General features: G+C 43.9%; 1 protein-coding gene across 1 annotated transcript; it reads left to right on the top strand.

The window, feature by feature from the left end:
* The first annotated feature begins 7,562 nt into the window (after positions 1 to 7,562).
* LOC120784545 (transcriptional repressor scratch 1-like) lies at positions 7,563 to 13,014 on the top strand. The gene is made up of 2 exons (XM_040118431.1): positions 7,563 to 7,677; positions 12,287 to 13,014. Exons 1-2 carry the CDS (start codon positions 7,563 to 7,565, stop codon positions 13,012 to 13,014), a joined length of 843 nt encoding a protein of 280 aa, XP_039974365.1.
* Positions 13,015 to 13,627: the final 613 nt, after the last annotated feature.

The raw sequence follows: 13,627 nt of genomic DNA, 5'->3' as shown, positions 1-13,627 counted from the left end.
TCTGCAAGTGTGCATGTGTGTATATGTGTGTCTGTGTGTGTCTGGGTGTGTGTCTGTGCATGTGTCTTTGTCTGTGTGTGTGTGTGTGTGTGTGTGTGTGTGTGTGTGTGTGTGTGTGTGTGTGTGTGTGTGTGTGTGTGTGTGTGTGTGTGTGTTTGCCTGATGAGAAGAGCTGCTCAGCAATATTTAGCGTTACTGCGACAGAACAGCTTTAGGACAGAACAGAAGAAGGCTCACCTTCAGAAAAGACGAACTGAGAGGGAAAAAGAGAGAAACAGAGAGAGGGAAAGAGACCAAAAAATGTTTTGACTTTTGATGCTCCTTGATGAAACATTTTGCTTTGACTAAGAGGAAAAATCTTTATGCCAAACACTAAAACCACCTGCATTTCCTCACATGTGTACTCATCCCTGAGAGAGAAAAAAAGAAAGGTGAGAAAGAAACTGTTATGACCTTCTGTGCAGAAACAACAAAACGAAATAGTAAAATTAATAATAACAGCAATAATTTCATAAATTGGAACCTCAGTTTCTGCGTCATGTATTTTTTACACTATGTGATGCTTAAAAAGCTTTAATCCTGCAGACATTAGTTAATGAGTCCTTTAAGTCAATGCATATAAAGACGATTAAATATGACTCTACCATGCTGTGTGTGTGTTGGTTACGGTCAGGGTGATGTGTGATAATGAGTCATAACTCTAAAAGCATTACGTGTTATTCCAGCGGACTATTAGACATTTGCACATGTGTGAGTGCATGTGTTCATATTGGGGTAAAAGACAAGAAGGCCCGCAGCAGCTGCCTGCCTGTCACATGCACCATGCACCACGTACACCCCCACATCCACCTACACGCACATGCACACAAATGTGCACATACCAGCTGGGCAGCAGATCCGTGTTCGGTGTACAACACATGTGTCGGCCTTCGACGGGCAACGCATCAATTAAATCAAACAGGACATTTATCACAGCCAACCTCAGAGCAACGTCGGACGGACACACGCACGCACGCGCGCATGCATAGGCGCAAACACACACACACACACACACACACACACACAAACACAAACTTGACTTGCATATATCAAGTCAAGTTTTAAATAGCCCAAAATCACAAATTATAAATTTGCTTCAAGGCGCTTTTCAATCTGTAGAGCATACAACACCCTCTTTTACCCTTAGACCCTCGATTTGGATACGGAAACACTCCCTGGAAAAACCCTTTAATGGTGAAAAAAATGGAAGAACACTTATTACCCGTGACAGACGGGGGATCTCTCTCCATGTACAAGCTGCATCCCTCCCCTTTTTTCCGAACTTCAGTTAAATAAAACATTATTTAAAAACTTGGGTGATTTCTTTTGTGGTTTTGTTTACTGAATCATGCTTAAGCTTCCTTCAGGCTCTGTGAAACATTCTGAATCATTGCAGAGAGGTCTTATATCGTCAATTCAATTCACTACAATTTTATTTTCCCCTGTAAGGGCAATTTTTTACAGCAGCTAACCATTCTGTTTTTTGTTTTTAACAGCTTCTTTCACTGAAGCTGCAAAAAAGTCTTGCTGTATTAAACAAACATGAATCTTACACCTAATCTATAGATTAAATACATAAAACCTTGCAAACATTTCTCTGATGGCATGATTCAGACACTGACATTTATGTTTTGTAGTAAGTGCTGAATGTTATGTCTTTCGTTGACATTTTGTTCTTCAGTCAATGCCAACTTTGTTATACAGTAGGGCTTTAAGAGCTCAGTTTGATGATAACGGACAAAGTAGAAGTGTACAATATCAGGAGTAAAAAGCAGAAAAAATAAAAACATAAATAACTTCTCATGTAAAAACTACTACAGTTGCAGTTGACATACTGCAAAAAAAAACCAAAATGTCTGTATGAGAACATTTTACAGATATATTTCCTGTCTTATTCAGTTCCAAAACTGACAAACTGACCAGATTAAATAACACCAGTGGCAAATCTGTATTTTTATTACCATTATTTTGGTGTGCTCACAAGGCCTGCTGACAAAATAAAAATCTCTTGTTTCTCCCAAAAATAAAATGTGGTGCTGTTAGCGAAGTGTGAGGATGACACCAACGAGAGAACACCCAGAGCTTTCCTCTTTTGGCTGCAGTTTACAGTCATGTGCGCTGCAGTGAAATATTGTCCCTTCCATCCCTAGAAATTACTCTCACATCCCCAATCTGATAAAGACACATTGAGTGATTTTGCTGTCACTATGGCACTTAGTCTTTGTTGGTAGAATATAAAGTAGTTCTAATTTTGAAATTGCCAGATGTCAGTGATGAAAAACATTTCATGTCCTTGTTTAGTCAAAATCAGACGAGTGGTTTGTCAAATATTGTCTATGAAAAATACAATACTGGACATGTGTGTATTTCTCTTTGCTCTGAAACACTTTTTAGTCGATAGACATTTACATGTGTGTATGTGTAACCCTGTGTGTGTGTGTGTTCTGAGATCTGTTTGTGCGTGTCAAGTGCCTGTATACAAGTGTGCATGTTTATTTCTGTCGCTGTTGTGTTGCGTGTGAGTGTGTCCACATGGCCTCTAATGATGATGAAATGTGTTGTTAATGTTGTAGGTTATTTCAGTCAACTGGCAGTTGTTAGTTGTTCCAGGGGTGGTTGTGTAGTGTGTGCGTCGAGCCGGTTGTGTGTGTGTGTGTGTGTGTGTGTGTGTGTGTGTGTGTGTGTGTGGATGTATGTGTGTGTGTTTAATTGGACCTCCCTGAGCTAGTCTCCAGGTGACGGAACTCATCTGCTCTTCCCCTGATTAAGGACAACAGATGGACTGGTAGCAAAACACACACTCTCTCTCTCTCTCTCTCTCTCTCTCACACACACACACACACACACACACACACACACACACACACACACACACACACACACACACACACAACTCTTCAACAAACAGACTGAACACACACATATTGAATACATCACGTGGCCTGTAATCAATAATAAATACACACACATCTGATTCTTCTGATATCTATGTATCATGCTCAAATGACCCAGGTGACTCAGTTTGTTCAGTCCTTCTCATTATCACCTTCCTCATCATTATGGTCCACTATGCAAGAAAAGTCAGTATCAGCCTCATCCTTCAGCAAATCATCCTCATGCTGCCTCTTTAAGTTGACATCTCCACTGTCCTTCTCCATCTGTTTGACTGACAGAGATTATGAGTTCATTAATTTAGCCAGCAAGGCTAAAGATTTAAAAAAAAAAAAAAATCCCAGTGAAGAAAAATGCGACTGAAAACTAACAATGTGACTGCCATATAAATCGCCTCTCTTTTTGCCAAATGAGTCATATTTGACAACGACAGTAAGTTTATAAATATTCTAAATACTTAATTTGTGAGTAATCTTCGAATAAAATGTCTTTGAAGCACATAACCTTAACTGTACCATTAACATAATAGCAGTATTGCAAGCGCAAATTTTATAGAAAGAAACAGACAGAAAGAGAGATTAAAGAGAAACCAAAAAAATATATCCTCTCTCTATGCTTGATGTATAATATTTAAACACTGCATTTACATATATGATTGTCCACACCTCCGATGGATCGATTAATATTACAAATACAGTAAATGCACATAATCATATCATGAAATATTATAAAATACTAAATATAAATATAAAATATTTTAAAAATAGCAATATAAGATTGAATGTGTTTGTATCTGATGAGATTTCAAAATTTTATTAATAATTTGGCTAAAAAACAGGCTCAAAAGTAATTGAACTATTTACTAAGAATCAGTTACATGGCCAGGTGTGGCCTGTTCCCTAGTTATTTTATGACAAATTAAGTATATAAAAGGTCTGGAGTCGATTCCAAGTGTTGATTTTAAATTGGGTAGCTGTGCATGGGAACTCTCAATGTTTGGTCCAAAGAGGTATCAATGTAAATGGAGGAGGTCATCATCAGCTGAAAAAACAATTCAAACCTATCAGAAAGATGGTTTAGGAGTGGCCATATCGACAATTTGGTACATTCTTAAAAAGAAGGAATGCACTGGAGACCATGGAAGACAGCTAAAGTAGATGATCGCAAAATTCTTTCCTTGGTGAAGAAAAACCCTTCACAACATCTAGCAAGGTCAAGAACACTCTCGAGGAGGCAGGCGTATCATTGTCAAAGTCTACAATCAAGAGATGCCTTGATGAATGTACAAACAGAGGGTTTATGACAAGGACACTCAAGAACAGAAAGGCCAGATTAGACTTTTCCAGAAAACATCGGAGACAAAAAAACTGCCCAGTTCTGGAAAAAATTTCTTTGGACAGATGAAACCAAGATCAACTTGTACCAGAATCGTGTGAAGAGAAGTGTACGGAGAAGGAAAGAAACGGCTAATGATCTAAATCGTACCACATCACCTGTCAGTCATGGCAGAGGCAGTGTTATTGCACGGGCATGTATGGCTCCTAATAGAACTGGGTCGCTGGTGTTTACTGATCATGTGACTGCTGGTAGAAGTAGTAGGATGAAACCTGAAGTGTACAGGGCGATACTATCTGCTCAGATTCAGCCAAATGCTGCAAAACTGATAGGAGGGTGCTTCACAGTACAGATGGATAATGACCCTAAACACCCTGCGAAAGCAACCCAAGAGTTTCTCAAGGCAAAGAAATGGAATATTCTTCAATGGCCAAGTCAGTCACCTAATCTCAACCCAACTGAGCACGATTTTCACTTACTGAAGACAAAACTGAGGGCAGAAAGACCCACAAACAAGCAGCAACTGAAGGCGGCTGCAGTAAAGGCCTGGCAAAGAGTCTCAAGGGAGGAAACTCAGCATTTGGTGATGTCCATGGTTTCCAGACTTCAGGCAGCCATTGGCTGCAAAGAATTTTCATCCAAGTATTAAAAAAAATATAATCCTTATATCTATAATTATGTTGGTTTGTCCTATTACTTTTGAGCCTCTGAAACTGAGGAACTATGTATAAAAATGGCTGCAATTCCTAAACAGTTAATGTGATATTTTTGTTAAACCCCTTGAGTTAAAGCTCTAAGTCTGCACTTCAATCACATACTTACTCCAAATACTTACGTGTTTAACTGTAGGTGTTTTATTTTATCATACATAATTTCCCCATATTGTCTGATTTTTCACGGATTTTGAGTCATTATCCGAGTCAAGTTTGCGGGTATCAACTTAACAACTGAGTGAGACCAAGTTTCTGTAGCTCCAGATCTGTAGGCTCCAATAACCTCCAATGCCTGAGTTGATACGAGAAATTCTCCCGTTACTGTGAGTACTTGATCTTTAAGTGGTGTCTCTGTAGATCTGAGTCATCCACTGAGCTTCCTCTCACCTTTAACAGATGTTCAGCAACTTTTCCAACAGCCCACAAACTGGAGTGTGTGTGTCCTACACTACACCTGCCTCATTAAAACACAGCAATACTTTTTAATCATGTAAGAACACAAACTCAGTAATGTGTACTTTCACACCCTGGGACCAATTAAAACACATCTATACACTGTTACCCTGGGTCCCAAACTGAAAAAATACGCCCCCTCAGATTAAGAAGCATTTAAAACCTGCCAGTATTCATTTTTAACTCCCTGTTTGCAGCTTATGTAGATATCAAGATGGTCCATGGCCTTTAAAATTAAATTACTGAAACACTTTCATCAAACTTGTTGTCATGCCCTGTAAGTTGTGACATCTGCAAATTCATCAGAAGCATATTTTCCTCTTTGTTTTAAAAATGATATGATTATTACATTTTTACTTTGGGACAAAAAGGGAATCTGAGAGAGACAGAGGAAAAACAGAGAGAGGGTGAATTAGGAAAGTCAACAGATGATTCATTAATCCTCAAATGATCTTTGTTGTTGTTACATAATATGGGCACAGAGCAAAGAAAATCCTCGATCTTGCAGTAAAACTTGTCAGTGAACCTGGTGTGACCCCGGAGCAGATATTACTCTACTCCCATATTAATCCCGCAGTCACTGTAAAACACTCCATTTGGTCTACACCCATCTGCCTTCGGGGCCACATTAATGATTATTAAGAGGCTCTCAGCATGCTAGTTAATTTCCCCCCATGAAATCCATGTCTTCGCGCAAAGAGCTAAAATAGAATATGCTGAGCAGGTGATAAAAGGAGAGGGAAAACAAACCCCCCCAAAAAAGTATATGGACCCCCAAAAATCTCGCAAAACGGGACAATATTTAAAATTCATGTTACACGCTGCCTTAGCTGAATCAAATCGATGAGTGCTTAAAAAAAACCCATAACAATAATTTCCATTCTTATCTCCCCAAAACATGAAAACATTGCGCCACGCCTCACACACAGAGGAACGAACACACACACACACACACACACATACACGCGCGCGCGCGCTCAAAAAATGAAGAGAAAGGGAGGAAGGATGGAGAAGGAGAATGAGAGACAGAGAAAGAAAGAGAAGAGGGGGGTTATAACAGCTTCAATAAATCATCCGGGCCAGTCGCTGCTCCCTGGGGATGTGGGATGGATTAAATTAAGCACTCCCTCTACTCTTGTGTCTATCCATCCCTCCATCCTCTCTCTCTCTCTCTCTCTCCCTCTCTCTCTCTCTCTCTCTGTGCGCGGTATAAATGCCAACAGCTGATCGCGAGACGGCACACTCACGGGAACACCTCGCGGAAGCCGCAGAAAGAGAGAGATCGAGGGGAAGAGAGAGAGAGAGAGAGAGAGAGAGAGAAGAGAGAGGGATACAGAAAAAGAAAGAGGGGATGCTGTTGATCCACTCGGCCGCAGGGAGTCTTATTGTGATTTTTTACCAGCCTGAGTAGACGCTGTTAACGGGAATTAAGGGACTATTTCTGCGGCCAAGAAGAGGAGGACAAGGTGTCCGACGTTTATTCTGAAAAGCTTCCAAAATCGTCCTTCCATTTTCCCCCCTCTTATTTTCTTCGCATCCCTCCCTCCTCCTCCTCCTCCTCCTCCTCCTCCTCCTCCTCTTCCTCCTCCACCTCCTCTTCCTCTTTTTTAAAAGAGGCCGGAGAGCCGACGCACGCGCTGCAGGGTACCTCCAACCGCCTGTAATTTTGTTTTTGTTTGTTTGGGTTTTTTTTTTTTAATCATTATTTTTTGACTGCTCAAGAGCCCCCCCCCCCCGATCTGCCGCCTGCCCGCGAGCACAGAGAGCGCGAGGCACCCCCCGGAGGGAGCTGTCCGGTGCTGAAGTTGCATTTCTCTTCTCCTCTGCACGAGGACCTACGCGGGGAGACAGACCGCGGTCAGAGAGACTCAAACAGAGAAGAAATCCGAAATAAGCGGTGGTTGAGCGGAGGAGTCTTTCACCGGCTCAGTTCGCAGTTCTCGCCTCCTCCAAAATCCGAAGACAATCTTCCCCCGGCTCGCCTGTCTTGTTGGTGTGTAACGGGCGAATCACCACGCTGGCCGGGCCGTCGGCGATCGGTTTGTGAGTGTGTGTCGCTGTGTGTGAGAGTGTGTGTGTGTGTGTGTGTGTGTGTGTGTGTGTGTGTGCGTGTGTCGGTGTCGCACCACCATGCCAAGGTCTTTCCTGGTGAAAAAGGTCAAACTGGATGATTTCTCCAACGGGGCGGATCTGGAGAACGCCTACCGGCACAGGACAGACCTCAGCCTGCGGCTCCATGACAAAGGTAGGTCAGGCCGCCTGCACAGCGAGCACTAACAGGTGTCTCAAAAACAAGTTCCATCTCTTAGAGGAGGAGGAGGAGGAGGAGGAGGAGGACGGGAACCCAACAATGCTGATGCTATATGTGTGTGGGACCTAGAGGCGGGTTTACCTGTTGTGTCCTCCAAGGATTCCCGTACTGTGACCGCTCTTTCAAATCCACCCCGTTGGTTGACACATCAGTGCAGACCTCCAACTCATAACACCCACGATAACTTTTAGTGCGTCAATGGTACCCGGTGTTTATGATGAGCGGGGCCATCTAGTGTCTGACCCCCCCATGGCATCGCCTGTCGTTATAAATATCCCGTAATTTCTAATGATGAATCTGTAGCCTTTTCCACGTGAAATTTATGACAGGGTCGTCTGCTACCTGTAGGCTGAGGAGGGGGGGGGGGGTAACTCAAGGCTTTTTCTCGGGGGTGATACAAGCTTGAAAGCCACGCACTAAGCAGTGCGTTGCCAAATAAGCAGGCGCCCACGACTTCAAAGAGTTACTAGTGCAGACTGGGAGAGCTGCACTTCGGAGCTCGGGGCTAGAGGGACACGGCGAGAGACCGAAGACCTGCCGGCCGTCCCTGCTCAGTGGGTGCTGCCGCGCCACGTAGTCGGAGACTTTATTTACCGAGAACAGGCCAGAAAAAAAAAAAAAAGTCGGAGCTGTCGGCCGGTTGTAGGAGTTGAGCTGCCCCTGAGGCGGAGAGGTCACTTGAGAAGTCGACGCAAGCCGGCGCGTCCCCCCGCTTCACCGACTCTGGCTCGCCGTCGGCAGGCGTATCCCGCGTCCCGTCGGTTGGGTGCGGATGTGTTGCACAGAAAGTGATCTGGCAAAACACAATGACACTTTGATTCGTGGAGATACTTTATATCGTATGCCACTTCTATGACATACCGCTGACAGATCTGTTGGATGGACGGGTGTTTTCCTGATTTCTCTCCCTGGTTGCACATAGTAGCCCCATCACAGGCCCATACAGTCTACATTCTGCACGGGGGTCTTGTCTGGGGCTCCGTGTCCGGCTGTGCCTGTCCCGCGTTTGCATGGTCAGCAGGTTTTTGCACGACGATTCTCTCACCTAGACTGGAGATTTTTTTTTAAATCAGCGTAGTACTCTCTGTATGCCCACAACGGCAGCCACAGCCCCCCCCCACTGTCATTGTTATCTCATAGAGACAAAAGGGGAGCAGAGCTGACACACCTGACCACTCTTATCTCACTTTTACCGTCACCGATGAACTGTTGAATTCACAGTAAGTTAACAGATGCTTGAAGTGAGTAACATTTCTATCCGAGGGGGCCGATTATTTCAGACTGTCGTGGTAAAGGCGGTGGATATGAAGAGTATCTTATTCCGTATTATCTTTAGGCGTAATAAGGCAGGCCCCGTTGCAGTTAGAGCGACACTGTTGTTGGTCGTTTTGTGCTGCCTGCAACTGTGTGCGTCGCATCTTGCCCCGCGATGCTGCTTCCACCCCGGTGTCACTGACACGTTGACGCGCATCGACGTTTGTACTCGCTCTCTGCATTTCTCTGCTCATCAAGCCAAAAGCTGCCAGTGGTGTATTTATCACGTGGAGGTTAACAAGCCCCGCTCGGCCTGACACGCGATCTGCCGCCTCAGCAGCTCCGCGCTGCGCCGCCTGCACCGGCCACCTTTTGTCTCCATCCCAAACGTTTGACGGCAGCAGCTTGATCCGGCTTCTACATTACAATATACGACCCGGGCTCTACCCACCACGGGAGCAACTTTTCTGCTTGAGCGAACCGGCTTCTGGAGTAATTTGTGTCCCACCCGTGCTCCGTGCGTTGTGCGTGACGGGCCGGTGGCTTTTAGGCCCATCGCATGTAGACAGACGTGGGCGCACATGGAGCTTGCTGCTTCCGCAGCTTAGCCAAAAATCCCCAGAGAGGCTGGCTGAATAATAATATGAGGGATTTCTTAAATACTGAGGGATGCAGGTCCAGACTACATTATGATGGCGATCCATTCAAGAAATCTCATTTCTCCCCTAGAAAACTTCAAAGAGACAAATATTTGGCAAAAATATGTCATGTCCTATTGATATCAACAGGTTTTCACCTTGAACACACGAAGCTGACATTTACTTGGAAATAGCCAAAAAAGAAATGATCTTCATCTTGATATGTAGAATTTATAGGCCTAGCTATCGTTCTTACTTTCCCTTTTTGTGTTTTGTGTGTATCTGTGGACAGTATGTTAGTTTATGGTTGGCTCAATGGACATGGAACTTCTTAAGTTAAATGATGGGTAGGTACTTGGTATCTATTGGGTGTATATGAAGCGTATGTCTAATAAGGAGAAAAGGTGTTAGGAATAGCCTTCATTGTTACCATTATGTAAATTGTCATACTGTAGGTCGTGTTTATGGATGCCTGTATTCAGGAACAGTTAAGCTGGTATTTAAGCTGTTAACCTATCAGCTGTGTCCCTTCAAGTCACCAAACCAAACCTATGCTGTCACACTATGAATAGATTCAAAGACAGTAAACCAAAAAAACTGCCCGGTGTGTTTATGCATGTGTGTGTTTAACAAAATATGTTGTACGAGCAATTGCATCTTTGTCCCTGTGTGACCAGTAAATCAGCAGAAAACAACATGCATAGATCCACACTCAAAAACCACGTATTTTGGCTGACTGATGGGTTTGCTTTCACACAAGCTAGTCAGAATTTAGGCCCATTTATGTGGTGTATATTCAAGTAATTATACATTTCTGTATTCAACCAGTCCAACAGAAATATTCACATATTTATGATGCCCATGAAAAATACACATCAAATTGGAAAAATTTTCAAAAGTTCTTTAGATATGCATGTATCGAGAGGGAGTGGAGGCATCATCCAACCTGCTCGTATATATCCCTTCACTTTAGAGTGAGTTTCAGTACCTGTGTTTTGGCCATAAGGCTCGCTGTGTAGGTCTCCAACCCCCATGATCTGTAAGAAACCACCATACTGTTGACTGCACCGACTGAGCCTGCACAGCAGCCTCGCTGTTACTGTGCCATCGACCTGCACGGCACTGTATCTGTCCGTGGTGCTGATGCTCTCCTTCACACGCTAAATCAGCTCTCCTAGGTTCACAGCCAGACTGTCTGCATTTATCTTTCACAGAGGACCTGTTTTAACTGCAGCCTTTGAGGGCTGAAGGGAATTATATTGCTGAATTATCTCTGGACTAACACTGCAGCCTTTTTTCACGATGGCAACAGGTGTGCAGGAGAGAGACGGACGTTCTGTCCTACAATACGCCAATTCAGTCTTTCGCTTATGTTTACAGACGCTTAGAGAAGTTGCTGCTGCAGTGCTGATGGTGAATTAACAACCTTCCCTTGCTACTTATGCAGGGTAAATAGGGGGAATGGGACTTGGCCTTGGTCATAGTTGCTGCAGTATCACTACAGGGCAGACACAGACTGAAGGACTGCAACTATCATCATATCCTGTGTATTTTTACACCTGACAGGTGGCAGTTGTTTTTTTTTATCAGTACATTTAGAGTGAGGGGAGGACAGTAACGCTTGGTGCCTCTTACAAGCAGCAAAATGCCTTTTATTTGAAAAAATGCTGCGTATAACCATAGATGATCTTGTTCTGTGGATGCCCTGGAATGACATGTAGAATTGCTGACCTAATATCAGATCTTACTGGAACCTTCTGTTTCACCTACTGTGTTGCCATCTTTGGTTTTCTGCTCTTTCAGTTTAAAGGGAAAAAAAAAAGCATCTGGTTTCTCAACACACCGCGCCACCTGTCATGTCAGCATTTGTGTCCATCCATAGCACTCAGTGAAGTGCGTAATGGTGTTTCTTCATACAGCATACTATGCAACATCTAACACGTTACATACAGCAACATGTTTGAAACAACTTACTGGTTGAATGAACCAGCTGTTGGGATTACTTATGTCAGCCCATCGTCTCTATATTTTGTATTCTTAGATGCACTAAAGTGGGATGCAGAAGCATGATAAAAAACAAAAAACATAAAGCTTTATACGGCTGACTGTATGTCAATTATGGTGTAATGCTCACTTATATAGCACTTATTTAATTCCACCACTTCAGACTGTGTAAAGCTGCTCAGTACACCGAATCCCTGTCATTTTCTCTGTGAAGAAAGATGCAACTGAGATCTGAGGACTATCTGATTTCATTCTCTTCTTCCTGTTCAGCTGGCTCCAGCAGTCTAATGGTGTCCATCCAAACTTTTTTCCCCTGTTGTCCACCTGTTAGATAGATAGAGTATGTGCTTCTCCTGCACGTCCCTTGCATTTGTTACCAGTATATGAAGGGTCTCTGTCGTGGTGGGTGGAAATTTTTTGCCTTCTTCCCCCTTTGTACCTCTTAAGATGGTTTTAATACAGAAAAGTTGCATCCTTTATAACCTATCAGATCAAGTTGTGGCTGCACCAGGGACAAATACTGTCGTCTGATTTCGTATACTGTATCTCTTCTTCCCACTCGTGGGTTCAGTGTAAACCCATTTTTATTATAACCTTCCACCACATTGTTCTATAACCTAACGCTGTTTTTTTTTTCCTCATATCAGCTGGTTACATCAGTGACTACATCAGCCCTGTTGTGTATGATGGTGAGAGCGACAGTGGGATCAAGGTGCCCTCTCCCGATCCCCTTTACGATGGCATCCACAGTGACTACGGGGCTCCTGACTCTGAGTCTCCTGACAGCCCAGGCTCAGAAATCACCGATGGCTACATCAACGGAGATGCTGCGGTGAGTGAGGGTTACACGGTCGATGCCTTCTTCATCACCGACGGCCGCTCGAGGAGGAAAGCGCTCGGCAGCCCCAGGAGCATTCAGAGGCACACCTGCAACGAGTGCGGCAAAACCTACGCCACGTCTTCCAACCTGAGCCGGCACAAACAGACACACCGCTCGCTGGACAGCAAGCTGGCAAAGAAATGTCCGACCTGCGGTAAGGTGTACGTGTCCATGCCCGCCATGGCCATGCACCTGCTCACTCACGACCTCAAGCACAAGTGTGACGTGTGCGGGAAAGCGTTCAGTCGACCTTGGCTTTTACAGGGCCACATGCGCTCCCACACGGGAGAGAAGCCGTTTGGGTGTGCCCACTGCGGGAAGGCCTTTGCAGACCGCTCGAACCTGCGCGCTCACATGCAGACCCACTCGGCCTTCAAGCACTTCAAGTGTAAACGCTGCAACAAGACCTTCGCGCTCAAGAGTTACCTGAACAAGCACTATGAGTCTGCCTGTTTCAAAGGCCCCTTCTCTCCTCTCGGCCCCCTAGATGCATGACCCCCGCTTGCATAGATAACACAACAGACAAAACTGCAGACACAAATTACCATTACCCTTACAGACTGAGCTGCAGACACAAACAATCTATTTTTGGTCAGAATGTGACCTTGCTTTCCCTCCTCCCTCTCTCTCACTTGCCCCCACCTTGCTTTCCCTTGGAGCCTATCCATGATGATGAAGATGATGAAGATAGCACAATTTTTTCTCCTTGAGATTTGCCCACTTAAGGATTAAACTGATCTACGCATGCACTTCCTCAAAAACTCTTCACCTCCTTTTCCTCTGTCTGTTCTGGATAGAGACAACAATACTAACTCGGCTTCCTTCTGGCATCTAGATACCGTATGACTCCATATATTTAGGGACACTGATGATGATGAGGATGACGACAAAGACAATAGTAAGCCTATAGCTACTGAGTTCCTTCCTGCACTGAAACGCAGTGAAAGAGGTTTTCCTTCTGATTTTGTTTTTTTGGGGGAATAATAGTAATAATGATAGTAATAATAATGATAATAATAATGTTCTGCTGCACCAAGTGACCATATTCTCTCCACTACTGAGGTAAAAACACTTTATTTATCTATTTATTTACTTTTTTATTCATTTA

Source organism: Xiphias gladius, chromosome 22, assembly GCF_016859285.1.
Source record: "Xiphias gladius isolate SHS-SW01 ecotype Sanya breed wild chromosome 22, ASM1685928v1, whole genome shotgun sequence".
NCBI classification, from domain to species: domain Eukaryota; kingdom Metazoa; phylum Chordata; class Actinopteri; order Istiophoriformes; family Xiphiidae; genus Xiphias; species Xiphias gladius.
This window is presented reverse-complemented; position numbering and strand designations above follow the sequence as displayed.